Below are 16,544 nucleotides of genomic sequence, written 5' to 3' on the forward strand. Positions count from 1 at the left end.
CATAAATCAGTAGAGAGAGGTGCTGTGGGCCACCTGGAGCGAGCTCAGTGGTGGTGTGCAGGCATTGTGTCTCTTGCAAATCTGGAGTGAACTCCACAAAGGCAGATGTTCAGTGGTCATCTGAGCAGACCCACATTCTCCCAGCAGGGCTGGTGGATCCAGGTGCGTGGTACAGTCATAGGGGCAAATAGATGATGTTTTCCCAAGTTCCCAATCATCTAAATCCACCCCAGTATGACCTGGGGCTCCTAGGTACTGGTCCAGTTTCTCCTGCCTCATGAAGCCAAAGCCACTCTAGCAGAGTGCATTTCTTGGAAATGCTGCTCTGTGCCCACGATTGCTTTCCTGGTGCAGAGTGAGTTTTTGATTTTACTTTAACTGGAACGGGAAAAGATGTCGTTTTAAAAACCTTATATGATGAGTGCCCAAAGACTTTCCAGATGTTGGGCTGCTAGCTGTGTTCAGAGCTCCTTGCCTGAATCAAACCATTTCCATCTGGCCTGGTGGTTTATTGCAACTCTACCCATCTGAGAGGCTTTCTCGACTGGAACCTCTTGCATGGAGGAACACGCTGGCTGGAAATAATTTGGAGATGCAAATATCTCTGGGTGTTTGGCTTGGCCGCCGTTCCGGCGGTATCTGCTAAGCAGTGGAAGAGGCTGTGTGTGGAGCAGGCAAGCTCCCAGCAGCTGCTTTATGTGGCTGTAGGGGCCGGCCTGGGAGGCAGGGGGGGTTGCTCATGTTACTGAGCATTCATGATTTTCCTTGCTTGCTTCTATGGCTTCAGCTGGTGCAAGCGAGCCTTCTGTGGCTCTGTTTGTGACCAGGAGAGGAGGAAAAGCTGACCCGTGTGTTGTTCCCTGTTCTGGCATGCCAAAAATCTGCTTTTATATGAGCGTGTTCATAATGAACTGTGCCAGGAAACACATGGCTTGCTCGAGACATGAATGGGAGGTCTGTATGGGGCCCTGAGCTCGCTGAGAGCCTCGCAGGGACAAAGAGCAGATGCCGGCGTGCACTGCTTGCTCTGTGGTAGCCTGTGTCCCGAGGATGGGGAGCAGAAGATAGAATCAAGGTACAAAGTGCTTGGCTGATCCAGTGGTGGCAGAGAGGACAGGACATGAGGCCAGGTGAGTGGTTTTACTGCCTGCTGCTTTTTGTGGCTCTCCTGGTCTGCAGAGGGCTGTCTTGTTGCTCTGGAGATGTGGCTGTTTGCAGTGAAGGCTGGGTTGGAAGGAGCCCAGGTGCTGCAGGCGAGCAAAGTGCTGCTAATAGCTTAGGATAACAATTGTGGATGGGGATGAAGGAGAACAGGAGAGATATGTCAATCCCATTGGGTCCTAGGTATGATGTGGGCAGAGAGGCTGTGCAAGCTGTAGCAGGAAGAAAAGGCTGTCAGGGGAGAGTTGCAGTCCTGAGCATTAGCAGCACTTCAGTGTCTTGAGTGTTGCTCCCTTGTAGGAAGTGCTGCCAAGCCTGCATGGGCTGAGCTGCTGCTGAGCAGTGCACACCCAGAACAGGAGGAGTTAAACCTGCCTGCAGGCACTGGAGCCTTGTTCTGACAGAGGGCTCAACAAGTCCTCTGGACTAGCAAGCTCGGGATGCTCTAGCTCAGTGATTTCATTGCCCAGCCTTTGGAAGCAAGCAGGGCTTGAACGCAGAGTTTGCTGCTCTTTGATCCAAGAGTGACTAAAAGCAAAGCCCAAGTGCTGGAGTCATTCCCAAGGACTTGGCAACTGAAATAATTGCTGCCTGCAGTCAATGATGTTTAAATTTCTCCTAAAGACAAGACCTGTTTGATAATGCTTTCTGGGAGAGTGATACTGAAACCTGTGAGAGGCCAGGACCACAACCCCTAACACCATCCCTGCTGTGCTTTTTGTGGCCTTGGGATGGAGCACAGGTCATGGTCTTTCATGAAAATATGCCTACAGGTTGTCTCTGACACCAGATTTCTTTTGTGGCCCAGTGTATTTCTCAGAGATGATAAATCAGTCTTGTGTTTGCAACACGGGACCTGAGTGTGAGCTTCTCAGTCTCTTCTGCTCTTTTCCTTTGGGGACTTTCTTTCTTGTGGCCCTTAGCTCTGCCCCTGGGCTTGCAGGGAGCCAAGTTACCCTCCGAGCTGTGGTTCTGGTTTGTTGATTTTGCTTGGGGTTAGCAGCAGCTAAACAGGCTGTTGAGGGATGCAGAGGCAGCTCTGCTGTGTCTGCCTTGCCTTGTTAGAGGTTTATGGAGCTGGGAGCGAGTGCGGCACTGCGATGTGAGTGAGTGCATTAGCTCATCCAAATCCTCCTTTTCCTTAGTGGTTTCTCCTCAAGGAGTAATAGCCTGTATTGCTGCTGGATAAATTGCAGGGCCTTTGTTTCTCCAGTGGTCTGAGCAGTGGCAGGGCAGAAGCATAAAGGTGACAGTGTGGATGTGGTGGGGTGGTCGTGTATTTGGAATGGATTCCAAGGGGGATAAAAGCTGTCAATGCCACCTTGTTTTGCTGAGTTTTGTTAATTAGCTGACACATCCAGAGTTGGTAGCTGAGTTAAAAAGTGGTGAAAGGGTCTCTTAATCCTGGTCTTTGAGTCTGAAGTGCTGCTGCCTGGAGTTAGATTTAGGCTACTCCTGCTGTTCACCTCAAGTTAGTGGTGGAGACTTGGGCATCTCTGGTCAGGTCAGCTTGCTCTCTCCCAGCTGTATCCCTGGACTCCATTCTGCAGGAGGGTGCATTGTTTGGTTGCTGCAAGGCGCCCAGGGCCTTCCCTTAGTGAACTGCTGTGCTCCTGGGGTGCTGCAAAGGGCCCTGCAGGTTTGGGGAGCCAGGGAGAGCAGGTTTCCCACCTGTGTGCTGCAGCAGTGCCTTCCCAGGGAACACAGCATCTTTGCTAAGTATTAGTGAAGATGGACAGGGAACAAATGTTTAGCAGTGTGTTACAAAGCTCTCTGTCTCCTTCAGTGCTGAGCTGGTGGTGTAAATGCATTCAGTTCCCACATCAGGTCTGTGACTTCCACGCTTGTTGTGCAGCCCCAGGAAGAGCTGGCTCCATGGTGGAGCTGGGGCAGCTGTGAGCTCCATGTTCTAGCATGGGAGCATGTGAGGTCCACTCTGCTTTGAGAGGCCAAACAGATGCTGGCCAGTCATGTCCTCTGCCAAAACAGCTGGCTAGGCTAGTTTTTGCAGCTGGCTGCTTCCATCGCATCCTGGTACTTCTGGGTTTTGGTTTTGTTTCCTCTAAGCCAAGTTGTGCCCCTCCATAGCTGGGGTAGGTCTGAAGTCTCCTGCTGGCAGGGAAGAAGAGGAAGAGGATGGTTCCCTCTTGAGGAGAAAGGATGGATGCAGTTTGGGTGCTCTGGGCTTTGCTGTCCTGGGCACTGGAGATGAATTGCAGATCCTCTAAACTGCTGTTCCAGGTGCAGAGCATTAAAGGAATTGGCTTGCACATCTGGCTGAGCTGACCCAGGGTGAATTCTGCTGAAGTGCTCCTGGAAGCAAGTCTGCAGAATAGTGCTCCTGGGGCCTGGCTGGAGAGTGGGGCTGGGCTACAAGCTGCAGAAGCACCACTGAGCTGGGCTTGCTTTCCAAACCAGGAAGCCTTGTGCTTGCAAAAAGCCCTCTCCTGAATCCCATTCCCATGCTTTTAGTACTTTGTTTGGTTGCAATCAGCTTTGGCATTACTCATATCCTGTGGTGTCTCAGAGATTGGTAAACTCTTGGTTACGGAGTGGAATGGATCCTTTCCTTTTCCCTTTCTGTCCTTTGTCCAGAGCTCTTTTAGTTTGGAGGAGCTGGTGCTGAGGAGCCTGGATGTGGGCACTTTGGGGTCGATGGAAGCATGGATCTCCCATAGGGCTGGGGATGTGGAGCACTGCATTGTGCTTCCAGCTGCCTTGCCTGTCGCTTCCCCAGCCAGGCCATAGGTGAGAGAGGTGACTGTGGACTCAGCAGGAATCTCAGGCTGTGCAGCAGCTGAAGGCTTTGTGGTTGAGGCTGCATTCCCAAGCGATGTCGTTAGGCAAGAAGACCATGATTTTCAGATTGTTTCAAGATGTAGGCAGCCTGGCCTGTCAAGCAGGGCAGGAGATGTGCTGCCTGGTCTCCCCAGCTTGCAGAGTTGCTCTGCAGTACCCAGATGATGTTGGGCTACTGGAGTGTCCCCAGGTGAGCCTATGGAACTGGCACTGAGGCATTAAAGCAGTGAATGGGAGACCCAGCTTGGCTGGAGGCCTGGCTTGTAGTGTTGCCCCATGTCCTTCCAGTTGGAAGATGACCATGAAGGTTTGGGGTTGGTGCCATGGCAGGGGCTCAGCAGGCAGCATCCCTGGTGCTCTCAGGCCTCTTGTGTGGTGCAGAAAGTGGGGTGCCTTCAGTGCCAGGTGTGTCCAGGCTGTGCCAGGACTGCAAATCCTCTTGTTGGCTGCAACCGTAAATATAGCCTTAGAGAAGGCTGGTCTCCCAAGGGTGAGACCTGCCACCCCACACAATTTCTGTCTTTCACCCAAAGCTCAGCACCCCATGAAGGTCTGCAGTCCGTGAGGTTGGAGCCTGTTGCCCAGCTGTGTCCATGGCACTGAGTGGGGGGACAGTGTCCAGCCTCAGAGGGTGAGCATTGTGACATAGGGCTGGGCAATCACCAACTCCTTCCCCCAGAGCCCTGCAATGTCTCTCTGTTTAGGATATACCAAACCTGGTGCTACCCAGGAGGGAAAAGGATGTCAGATCCCCAAAACTTCAGCCCCGGTATCCCTTTGCTAGCCCCCAGCTCTGCCATGGCTCCCCCAAATCATTATTAGTATTTTGGTGCATTTTCTTACAGCTCTGGCTGATGAAGGAGCAACACTGATATATCTCACTTTTCTAGCTCTGGAGAATGGTCCCAAAGACATTCCCAGTCTGCTGAGTCGGCTGCCACATCACTGCATTAATGCTGTGGCAGCCTTTGAGGGGATTGTCTACCATGGGGTTGGGTCTCCTTTTCCAGAGGTGTGGAAAGTCCTTTGCTTCCTGATGATCCCATAGGATTGAAAACTTAGTCTGCAGAGCTTCAGACAGCAGTGATTGACTTCATAGGGTTGCTCAAATGTCTGTCCTAGATATGGCTCTGTTGATTTTATTTGTCACCCTGAAATGCTCTGCATGTGGTCGGGCTGGAGTCCAGCAATGGCTGAGTCTTGGGGACATCCCAAGACAAAAAAGTAAATTGAGATACACATTAGAAGCTAGAACTGGTAATGCAGATGTATTAGTGTCACTGTTTTTCCTGGGTAGCTGCTATTTGCCTCCTTAAAAAAATGAAATTATTTTTGAGCAGAGGGTACCACTGTCTGAATGATGCCGTGTTCCTGCACTCAGATCTTTGCCAGAAGGATGATCTCAGAGCCAGGATGGGATCTGAGCCTTCGCTCTGTCCTTGTGCGTCCTGCTAGTCCATGTCCCCTCCCTGCAGATGATTTGCTTTGTGGTGTGTGGGAATGATACCCTGAGGACCTGTAGGTACCAGTTCAACCTCCTTAAAGAATTTACTTAACCTTTATCTATTACCTCGACAGGAGGGTTCTGCATTTCAATTAAGTATCCTTTGGGTAGCACACCACTGGGTGTTTCCAAGTGTGCTGCATTTCAAACACGTTTATCTAATCTGGCTGAAGCTTTCCTGAAAAGCTTTCTGTAGCCACACTTGAGACAGTTTTAGGGCAGAAACACATGTGGAGGGTTTCTTTTTCTCCCAGCCAGGGGTGGCTGGTGTCACATGAATATGCAGAGGCCAGCACACACATTTGGGACTGCTCCATGCTGGCTTGGCTTTGCAGGACCATGGCTGGCCCAGCTGTGTTGCTGGGGGAGAGCTCTGCACTGGCTCGGCCTTGCTAAGGCTGATGTGGCACTGCTGGATAGTTTTTGAGGTGACTCTCACTAAGGGAATCGTTTTGCTTTGTTCAGCAGCTCCCAGCCATGTGTCCCAGCCCAGATGAGCTCACAAAACCACAGCAGAAGCTGTTGGGAAGGTGTCCAGTCTGAGCTGGGATTGCCTTTGCTCTCTCCTCTGGGGTAGCTTCCAGTGGCTGAGCCACACATGGCCATGGCTCACAGAGGAGAGCTGGGAGGTCCTTCAGCTGCTGAGTGGAACAGAGTCATTTTCTTCTTTATTCAGCACAGGTGGAGATTGTTGGCTACCCACACGATAGCCCTTTCCTTACACAGCTTCCTTGAGCCTCTGTCCCAAAGCCCAGGAGGTGGAGGAGGGATGCATGGACCCTGCTGACTGCAGCCTTTCCCTGGGCAAGGGCTGTGCAGCTGCTCCAGGCAAGTGCAGCAGTTCCCATCTCGGAACGCTGGGCCCTGGTGCTCTGGATTGAAGTACTGTGAAAAGCTGTGTCCAGCTCTGTGCTTCTGATGTCTGCCACCCCAAAACTGGCTGGACCACGCCCAGCTGCTCCTGGTCTTTCCTTGCAGCCCAAACGTGACACATGTTTGGGACAATGGTTTCCAGCATGTGTAGCCAGTTCACCAATGGCACCTTGGATGTTATTGTCAAAACAAAACACAACTTTGTGCTCTCGCTGCACTTTAACATTTACTTATCCCAGTTTGCCTTGACACCTGTGCCCATGAGGTGTTCATCACAGGGATCTTGCTTGAGCTGAAATGGTTGTGTCCATTTCCCCAGCATGGAAAGCAACAACATAAATAGATCCTTCTGTTTCACCATGGAGCTGGATCTCAGTGTTTCCTGACATCTGGTGAAATCCCTGCTTCTCATGTGGGACTTGTGCCAAGCCACCATCATGTCCTCTGTCCACAGAGCCTTGTTCTCCTGCCTGGACATAGGGCATGCTGAAGCAGCAGGATGCATGTGATGAGGCAGCTAAAGCTCTCAGATGATCAGTGCTGACTAAAGTGCAGTTGTGCCGTCAGTGATGGGGTAAAAGCAGCTCTGTTGCTCTTTGGTGTTACATTGGTAATGGCAATGATTTAGTGCTAGAAGTGCATGTAATTTAAAACATAATCTCTTAATGGTCTGCACCTTCAGAGAGAGGTGTTTCATCACAAACTCCAGCACTAGCATGACCAGTAGGCTGCCACTCCAAGAGCACAACAAATCCACCCACTGCACAAGCTTTGTGTACACTGCCACTTGGCCTGTGCTTTGTACCATACAGGTATGGTTTGGTGGACACATACCTGGTGTTCTGAGGCATGTCTGGGGAAAGTAACAGACCTGGGTCCTGTGGGTTCAAACCTGAGCGGATTTGACTGTTCTGTTCCCCTTTCCTCCTGCCTGTCTGACCCAGCTGCCTGTTCCGGCATGAGCTCAGCTCCTGATGTTCTGGAGCTGTTGAGCACATGCTGTGTTTGGGTGAGGTTGGTGGTTGCTGCCTTGCTGAGTGAGACAGATCAGATATGATGCGTATTCCTGCACATTGTATCACCTTGAGGCATGCCTTCATCTCAGGTTCATGAGACAGCTGTCACAGACAGTGGGATAGTTCCTGGACATGCTGACCCTTGGAGCATGGCGTGTTGATGGGATTTGGCTCAGTATGAGACCCAGGAAAATGGGACCATCAGCAGGCTGCAGAGATACACATGGAGTTGGCTGTTCTGCTGCAGAAGCCAGCACAGCCAAATTCAGAGCTCACAGCTCTGGGATCAGAGGAAATTCAGCTGGGAATTCAGTGACAGAAAGGTTACTGCAAAATCCAGCCTTTGCTCCTGGCTGATGTGTTTGGGACAGTATAAAACCCTGTATGAGTGCCTGTGTCTGTGCCTTGCTGCTGTGAGTGGGGGAGCTCAGACCAGCCCTGCAGGAAATGTGTGGCTGACACCGGGGTGCCCGTGAGCAGCACTGCCTCGGTCCCTGCGCTGTGCAGCAGGTTCCAAAGGCTTTCCAGCATGGGAAGGGCTCCTGTGGCTTTCTGGAATTTGGTGGTCTTCAAAGGTGTCTTTTGGAAAAGGATTCCTTATCCCTAGCTCTGTCTGACTGAGATGTGATGTCAAATTGTATCCCTTCACCAGGCTTTTATACAGACGCCAGGTAGGAGATGTGGCTGAGTGTCCAAAGAGGAGCTGCCTTTCAGCTGGACTTGGATAACTTGTCCAGGCAACCACTCTCTGAAGCTGTTTCTCTTGCATTGGTGGGAGCACACTTTCTTGATCATGTTCTTGATCATCTTCATTCTAAGCTGCTCAAAATCTGCTTGGCCCCTTTCCCTGCGGAGCATGGTGTTGGTAACAGAGTCCAAGAGCCATCGTCATGTGCTGAATTGCCTTTTGTTTGCTTCCCTTGCTTTTCCAGCTGGTAACCGGAGCGGAGCGCCTGCACGGCTGCCTGGGGGCAGGCAGCAGCCAGGTTTGGGAATGTGCGAGCGTGGTCCTCCAGCAGCCGTGCCAGGCACTGCCTGGGGAAGCACTGGCTGCTCTGTCCCCAGGACCCCGAGCTCTTGGGTGGGTGTTTAGTGTGTCAAGGAGGGCTCTCTGGGGTTTCCATCTCTGTGGAGAGATGCCTCCAGCCCCTCAGGCCACTACCAGACCCTGAGGACAACTACTGCAATTTGTTGTTTCCTCTTCTACTTGCGAGCAGGCTGAGTCACCAGCACATTTTTTGGTGTCCCTGTTGCATCCTCTTGTGATGTGTTCCAGCAGCTGCTGTGTTTATTCACATTCATAATCCTTGTTCCACACCGGTGTTTCTCTGGGTAGTTGCTGGGGATGTGGAGGTGAGTCAGAGACATAATCCTGAGGAGAGGGACTTTGAGGAAAACCTAGAAACAGTCTGCTTATTTCTGATCAGGGACAGTCTTAATGCAAGGCTGGAACTTAGGATGCATCCCAAAAAACAAGACAAGAAGCACTCGAAGAACCATTGGAACTGCCCAGGAAGCTTGCTCTCTGGGGTTTTGGTGTCTGCCTTCCTGGCTCATACACGGCAAGACGCCTCTCTGTTCAGGCTGGAAGTGTGACACCTGGTAGTAGGTCATGGGAGCTTCCTCTTAATGCCCCTGTCCCCTGGGAGACAAGGAGAGGGCTCTCCTTGGCTCAGGCACCTCTGTTCCAGTGGTTGCTGCAGACAGGCTGAAAGGAGCTGTGCTGGCATCTGAGCACAGATCTGTTAAAACTCTGAATTCGTTTTGACAGATGTGCTTTGAGCTATGTTTCTCCTAACATGGTTCTGACTGTCTGGAGACCCCTGAGAATGACAAATGCTTACCTGATCCATTCTTCTCATTCCCTTGCTCTAAACACGCCCTCCCTTTTCTGTCTTGCAGCCGTGGGGACCCAGGCAAGCATCCTTTTCACGAAGGAGCCGTACTCGCAGGATGCCCTGCACGGGCGCAGCGCCATCCTCCGCTGCGAGGTGAAGGAGCCGGCGGACGTGGAGTTTGAGTGGCTGCAGAACGGGCTTCCCGTTCAGGACACGGAGCAGCGCTTCAAGGAAGGCAGCAACCTCCAGTTTGCTGCCGTGGATCGGCACCGAGATGCCGGGGTCTTCCAGTGCCTGGCCAGGAACGTGCTCACCGGGGAGGAGGCTCGCACAGCCAACGCATCCTTCAACATCAAGTGTGAGTGTGGGGTGAACACCACGCCGTGGCCTGGTGCTGCCCACTGTGCACGGGGAAAAGCACTCTGCTGGGAGGGCCTGAAGCTGGAAACAGTTCTTCCAGGCTGTCTGCTAATTCTTGTGTGGGTTAGACAGGGATTGGACACCTTGGGCTGCTCAAGTAGGATTCCTCTCCAGCTGCCATGTCCATCCTGCCCTGTAGACCTCTTGTGTCTTCTGGTGTCCCTGAGACTGTCAGAGATGCTTTCTCCTGCTGCCTTTCCTGTTTGTGCATATGAAACAGGGACATTACTGCAGTGAGTGTGTCCTGGGCACTGCAGGTCCTTTCAGAATTCATGTTAACCCTCAGAGAACAGCTGCACAGGGCAAAGTGGGATCTCTGCAAGTGTGGGTGTCTCTTTACTCCAGGCTGGTTCGAGGGCATACGTATCTCCAAGCATGCTTGTGCCCTTGCTGCCTCCTCTGGTTATCGGTGACTCACCAATAACCACCACCTGGGTTCTGTAGGTTTGGGGAGCCAGCTGTGTTGGTATTCTTTGATCCCACAGGGATTGAGACAGGCAGCGTGGTTCTGAAGCAGCCGGCCAGCGTAGCTGAGATCCAGCCCTCCTCCACAGTGGTGCTGCGGTGTCAAATCGATGGCCACCCACGGTAAGGGTTGCCTCCTGAGGAGTGGACCCTGCCAGAGGCCCCTGCACCTTGGCTGTGTGGTCTCTCTCTCTCTCTCTATCCCCCTCCCTCTCCCCCGCCACCTCTTTCTTTCTTTCTCCTCCTCCCCCACCTCCCCTCCTCTCTCCCGCAAGAATTCAGTAGAGTCAGGGAAGGCGAAAGGCAGGATTGAGCCTGTGGCTGAGCACCGTGGGAGAAGGCAAACGGCTTCCCCAGAGCCGCGTAGCAAGGAGCACAGTAAGGATGGGCTGTCACAGTCCAGTTTGCTGAGCTGCTTGGTGTGCTGCAGTCACTCTCCGTCGCTTCCCAGTCGTGTCCCGTCCACTTGGCTGCATGTCTCATGGCTTCGTGTCTGTGTCGGGCCAGCAGTGGGACGGAGAGCCAGGGAACTGGGCCATCTCTGGGCTGTCTCCTCCGCACACCTGCTCTCGGGGCAGCCCCCACCGTGCCGTGCCCCTGCTCACCTGCTCACCCCTGCCTTGCAGCCCCACGTGGCAGTGGTTTCGGGATGGCAGCCCCCTCCCGGATGCCCGCAGCACCTACTCTGTCAGCAACAAGGAGCGGACGCTGACCCTGCAGAGTGCCAGCCCTGATGACAACGGGCTCTACTACTGCTGTGCCCGCAGTGCCGTCGGCTTCGTCTGCAGCCACAACAACTTCACACTCAATGTCATCGGTGAGCTGTGTCCCGGCTGTTACGCTGCCCTGCTCTGCTGCAGGGGAGCCCTCAGCCTTGTGTGACTGTCCTGGGCAGAGACAGACCCGACAAATCCCGGCCAGGCTGGAGCCCAGCCCTGTCTGTGGGTGTTAGTTTGCTCCTGTGTCTTTCTGGAGCAGATTTATGCTGTCTTCCCTTGTAACGCAGCACCCTGGAGGCTGTAGGTGCTCCTGCTTTTGCCAATATCATGCCATGTTGGTAGATGCCTTGTTGGCCTTCGGAGGCAAGGCCCAAGGAGGGCGGGAATTGTTGACACTAGGGGGGTATTTGGAACTGGACAAGGGAATTTTGCCATCCAGTGCCAGCTTTGAGCTGTTTGCTAGGAACCAGGGTGCTCGGGACCTTGCTGGAAACAGAAGGGGTTTTCCCCAGAGCAGCTCCTACATGCAGTCCTGGGCTCTGAGTCCATAACTCCAGCTGTGCTGGCACATTTTCCTCCTTCGGGCTTGTGGGGTGCGCCCAGCTCTTCTTTGAGCTTTCCCCAGAGCACTGGTGTGGGAACACCACAGGTCCCTCTGTCCCTCTCACCCTCCCGTGGTCTCTGCCATTGCAGACGAGAGCTTTCCTCAGGCAGTGATCGTCCCACAGGACCTCATCGTGACCAAGAATGAAGAGGCCATGTTTGACTGCCAGTTTGCAGCTGTGCCCCCTCCCACGCAGGAATGGCTCTTTGAAGACAACCCCATCACCAACAGATCCAAGTAATAGGGACCCCAGTGATGTGGGCAGGGCTGGGAGGAGAGGGGTGCTGTGTTCCAGAAGAGAGAGGTCAAACTCTAGTCTGTACACCAGGGCAAGCACGCAACATCAGAGTGGCCATGGGGATTGATTTCTAGCTTGACTGGCTTGGGTTTAGCAGGGTCCTCATGCCTGGAATTTACCTGAACAGGACTCGGGGAGCAGTTTGTCCACAGCTTGTCCCACACAAGTCTGTGGGGCTGTCAGTTCTAGATGCCCATGCATGATGGCCCCGCAGTTAGGGATGTCTCTGAGCCCAAATGTGGTGATCCTATGGAGCCAGGGAAGCTCAGCTCCAGACACCCACTTGGGGCAGTTCACAATCAGGGATGTGTCCCAGTACCAGATGCCAGCATGTGGTGGTCCCAGACTTGGGAACACCTCCCAGCCCCAAAACATCTGCACAGCAGTCACAGGGCCCATGGCTCTCTTGCACTTCCACATTCCTCCCCAGAGCCAGGAGTGTTTCTGAGCCCCAGACAGCCTGAGCATGGGGCAGTCTGCAGAGCAGGGACAGGGATCCAGAGCTGGGATGTGTCTCTCCCAGACTCTGGAAGGAAAGCAGTGCCATCTGGGTGCCGGATGCCCTCGGCCTGGCAGCCCCCGGGCGCCACCTTGTGTCCCCTGCCCCTTCTCCTGGCTCTGTGTGCTCTCAGAGCTGGCCCATGCCTGGTGTTGTGCATTTTTGGTGGGAGCCAGCTCTTCACCAAGACTTCTGTGAGCTTGTTTCCTCCATGAAGAATGCGTCCCAGCCATCTCCTTGTTTATGTGTGGTGGGAAGCTTTGTCTTGGCACCCTCTTGGTTTCACGGGCTCATACAGGACATCTCAGCGCTGTAGCTCTGGCCCATGTCCTGCAGAGATGCCCACTGAGCCCTTCTCTCCCCGCGTGCCCAGGACCACCGTGTTTGCCAATGGCTCCCTGCTGATCACCCAGGTGAGGGCTCGCAGCACCGGTGTCTATAAGTGCGTTGGCCACGGGCAGAGGGGGAAAGCTCTTGTGCTGAAGGCAACTCTGCGGCTGGCAGGTGAGGTCCTGGGGCTGGTGGCAGGGTGGGCAGTGGGCCCCAGAGTTCCAGTGCCACTCTGGAGCTGTGTGACAGTACAGCAGTGGGTCAATACATGCAGTGGCTCATCCTTGCAGTCTGGATGAGGGGAGCAAAAGCAGTTTGTGTGCTCTCTCCTTTAAATGGTGCCTCTTGTGTGAATGATGATGCTGGTGGGTTGGCTGCACGTTCTTGCCCTCTTTGAGCCTTGTGGTCTCTTGTTCCTCTCAGAGATCGAAGACATGCCACCCTTCTCCCCGAAGGTGTTGACAGCAAACCAGGGGCATCGCGTGTCCTGCACTGCCCCACAAGGCATACCCACACCCCAGGTCTGGTGGGAGAGAAACCAGGAACGGGTTCCCACTGCTGGCAGGGTGTACCAAGAGGCAGAGCAGCTCATTTTCACCAGTATCACCGAGATGGATGCAGGGATCTACACGTGCCATGCTGCCAACAAGGCTGGAGAGAAGAAGCAGGAGCTGAGCATCACTGTGGCTAGTAGGAAACTTTCTGAAAAGGGTGGGAGCAGAAGAGGGGCTGGATAGGGGGTTAGGGTGAGCCGGGCAGCGTGGCTCATCACCTCACTGATAGAGAGGCACCTCTCATGCCTGAGCTGCGGAGCCCCATGGCTGGTTGCACCCCGCCTGTGTGTTCTGCACTGCTGCTGGCCAGAGGGGTAGTGAGTGGCTCTTTGTAACCCCTTGCCTTTGTGCCCAGCGGTACCCAAATGGGTGGAGATGCCCAAGGACAGCCAGCTGGAGGAGAGCAAGCCAGGATACCTGCACTGCCTCAGCAAGGCCTCCCTGAAACCCACCGTCACCTGGTACCGCAATGGTGTCTCCATTTCTGAGGTGAGGCAACAAGGCAAGCCCCTGCCCCTCATGGGCACTTATGCTGGGCACCTGCTCTGCTGCTGCTGTTTCTCACCTTGTTCCTAGGCCCAGCTTCCCTGTCACCCCCATTTTGGCCATATTCCTGCCACTAGCTCTATCCTGCTGATGTGTGGGTGCACATTTGGCTTTTTCTTGCCACTTGGCTGGCAGTCAGCCCTGTGCTTTTGGGGCAGGGGCAAGAGAAAGGTCCCCGCAGCTTGTCTCAGTTCTCCGTGGGGGTCTCAGCAGGGATGTGTTTATCTGAAGCACGGTGTGGCATGTCAGCAGTGCCACAAGCGAGGGCTAATCCTAGGGCTGGTGACAGCGTCATTTCTGCCCCGCTCCTTCCCCCGCTCTGGGCAGGACTCGCGGTTTGAGATCTCGGAGAACGGGACGCTGCGCATCAACAACGTGGAGGTGTACGATGGCACCATGTACAAGTGTGTGAGCAGCACCCCGGCGGGCAGCATCGAGGGATACGCGCGGGTGCACGTGCTGGGTACGCCGCTCCCCGTGCGCCTGTGATACCTCCGGCTCCAGGGCCTCCTGTGGTGGGGACGGAGCCTAAAGGTCACCTCTGTCTGTTGCAGAGAAGCTGAAGTTCACCCCACCACCTCAGCCCCTGCAGTGCATGGAGTTTGATAAGGAGGTTACGGTGTCCTGCTCAGCCACGGGCCGGGAAAAACCCACCATCCAGTGGACTAAGACAGGTCAGGGGGATTTGGTTGTCATATGCCTGCTTCTGACCTGAGCCCACGGGAGCTTTATGCTGTCCCACCTCCAGTGTGGCCCAGTGCTTCCTGCACGGCTGCTGCATCCATCCTCTCATGTCCTGCAGACGGGAGCAGCCTGCCATCCCATGTCAGCCACAATGCTGGCATCCTGTCCTTCCACAAGGTGAGCAGGAGCGACTCGGGAAACTACACGTGCATCGCCTCCAACAGGCCGCAGGGCGAGATCCGTGCCACCGTGCAGCTCGTGGTAGCAGGTGAGGGCTCTGTGACAGGCAGGGGCATCTCCTGCTGTGCTGGCCTTGCGCTGGCTTTGCCTGCATGGCAGAGAGAGCAGTGTCTGGCCTGACCCTGAGCTGTCCCACGGCACTGGGTGTCTGGTTTGTCAGTGCTTTGTGTGCAGCCTGAGAGGGCACGTGCCACTGTGCTGGCCATGCTCCCTTGTGGGAGCTTAGCACCATTCCCAGGAGCTGACAGCGTTGGTGTTGGCCTCTCTGCCCTCAGTTTACGTCACCTTCAAGCTGGAGCCGGAGCCCACAACGGTGTACCAGGGCCACACAGCCATGTTCCAGTGCCAGGCAGAAGGGGACCCTGTACCGCACATCCAGTGGAAAGGGAAGGACAAGATTTTGGAGCCCGGCAGGCTCCTGCCCAGGTACACAGCCTCCATCCCAAACTGACATGTAGCACAGCAGGACATTCCCAAGTATCCCTCATCCCTGCTCAGTATGAGGGTGCCAGTGGTGCAATCCTGGGTTCCCAGCTTGGTGGGCACATAATTTACTCCACGTGCCAGGACCTGGACTCTCCTACCCCCAGGGTTTCCCTTTCTGCCACAGCCTGCCAAGCTGTGATTGAGCTGCAGTCATCTCTTCCTAAGTGTTGCACAGCCTGAGATGGAAGCTGATGGCAGCGGGGGGATGTGAGGCTGAGGCATCCTGGGGTGGGGGGCTGCACGTGCCCCAAGCCTGTCTCTGCCCTCTGGTGTTTGCCAAGAGCTCTGTGCGTGTGCTTGGCAGGATTCAGATCATGCCCAATGGCTCCTTGGTGATTTACGATGTCACCACCGAGGACTCTGGAAAGTACACCTGCATCGCTGGCAACAGCTGCAACATCAAGCACCGGGAGGCCTTCCTCTACGTTGTAGGTAAGGAAGGTGCCCAGTGTTGGGACATGACCTCCTAGAATCCCTGTCAGTTTTAGGCCCTGCTTCTGGCCCTAGTTGGGCCTGCCAGGTAGTCACAGCAGCATCCCCACTGGAATGCAGCAGTGTGCTGTGGGATGTGCCCAGTGCGCTGTGGCTGGGTGAGGAGGTGGCCATAGCAGTGGGTGCAGGGCTGGGGGGCTTTTCACATCCCTCCAGCACATTCCTGAGCAGGATTTGGGAAATCCCTCTACACCCCCATGTGTTGGATGCTCTCTGTCCCACAGACAAGCCAGCAGCAGAAGAGGATGAGGGACCTGGCAGCCACACACCCTACAAGATGATCCAGACCATTGGGCTCTCAGTGGGGGCGGCTGTTGCCTACATAATTATTGTGCTGGGGCTGATGTTCTACTGTAAGAAGAGGAGAAAAGCCAAGAGGCTGAAGAAGCACCCAGAGGGCGAGGAGCCTGAAATGGAGTGTCTGAACGGTGAGGCCGGTACGCCTGAGGGTGGGGGCTTCACTGCTGGCCCCCTGTCCCTGTGCTGGAGGGGCAGGGAGATCCCAGGGAACAGGACTCCTCCTAACCCATAGACTCTTGCTCTGGTTTTTGGCTGGTGAGAGCCAGCTTGGTGCTGCTCTACTCAAAGCAGAGACCTGCTGCCAGGTGAGAAGGAGGCAAGTTAGTGTGAAATCTGAATCCCAGCCTCACATTTTGGCCATCACTGTCTGCTGAGTTAGGTATCACTCCTGCATCCCAGCACCTGTGCATGGGATAACATGTACCAGGGGAGGGGAGGATCCCTGTTGCTGTGTAATAAAATAGTCCTCTGCTGGCCTCTTCAGGAGTTCAGCAGCTCCTGGTGCTGAAGTGAAGATGTTTCACTGAGCTCCCTCTGTTATCTCCAGTGAGGACTTGTAAGTGGTGGGGTGCACTTGAGTTTGCTGTCCCTAATTCCCTGGATCTCCCCATTCATACTCCCCATGAATGCAGGTGTTCCCCCTCCCAGTTCTCAAGCACACAGCCATGTCCTGATCATGTGGAAATTGCTGTGAGGGCCTAGCAAAATACAACTGC

General features: G+C 54.4%; 1 protein-coding gene across 3 annotated transcripts in view; it reads left to right on the forward strand.

The window, feature by feature from the left end:
* The window catches only part of PTK7 (protein tyrosine kinase 7 (inactive)), a 35,006-nt gene that overhangs the window by 13,282 nt on the left and 5,180 nt on the right, over positions 1-16,544 (forward strand). The window contains exons 1-14 of one of the 3 annotated variants that reach the window (XM_019006182.2): positions 1,106-1,130; positions 9,256-9,549; positions 10,097-10,199; positions 10,703-10,893; positions 11,489-11,636; positions 12,570-12,700; positions 12,950-13,216; positions 13,436-13,569; positions 13,954-14,089; positions 14,181-14,300; positions 14,429-14,578; positions 14,826-14,976; positions 15,341-15,468; positions 15,753-15,965. In XM_019006182.2, the coding sequence (XP_018861727.1) occupies positions 1,121-1,130; positions 9,256-9,549; positions 10,097-10,199; positions 10,703-10,893; positions 11,489-11,636; positions 12,570-12,700; positions 12,950-13,216; positions 13,436-13,569; positions 13,954-14,089; positions 14,181-14,300; positions 14,429-14,578; positions 14,826-14,976; positions 15,341-15,468; positions 15,753-15,965 (2,176 nt within the window). In that variant the 5' untranslated portion in view covers positions 1,106-1,120. Of the gene's footprint in view, positions 1-1,105; positions 1,131-9,255; positions 9,550-10,096; positions 10,200-10,702; positions 10,894-11,488; positions 11,637-12,569; positions 12,701-12,949; positions 13,217-13,435; positions 13,570-13,953; positions 14,090-14,180; positions 14,301-14,428; positions 14,579-14,825; positions 14,977-15,340; positions 15,469-15,752; positions 15,966-16,544 lie in introns of those variants that run through there. The other 2 variants (XM_015623288.2, XM_015623289.2) reach the window with 2 other exon arrangements.

Source organism: Parus major, chromosome 3 (assembly GCF_001522545.3).
Source record: "Parus major isolate Abel chromosome 3, Parus_major1.1, whole genome shotgun sequence".
Lineage (NCBI taxonomy): Eukaryota > Metazoa > Chordata > Aves > Passeriformes > Paridae > Parus > Parus major.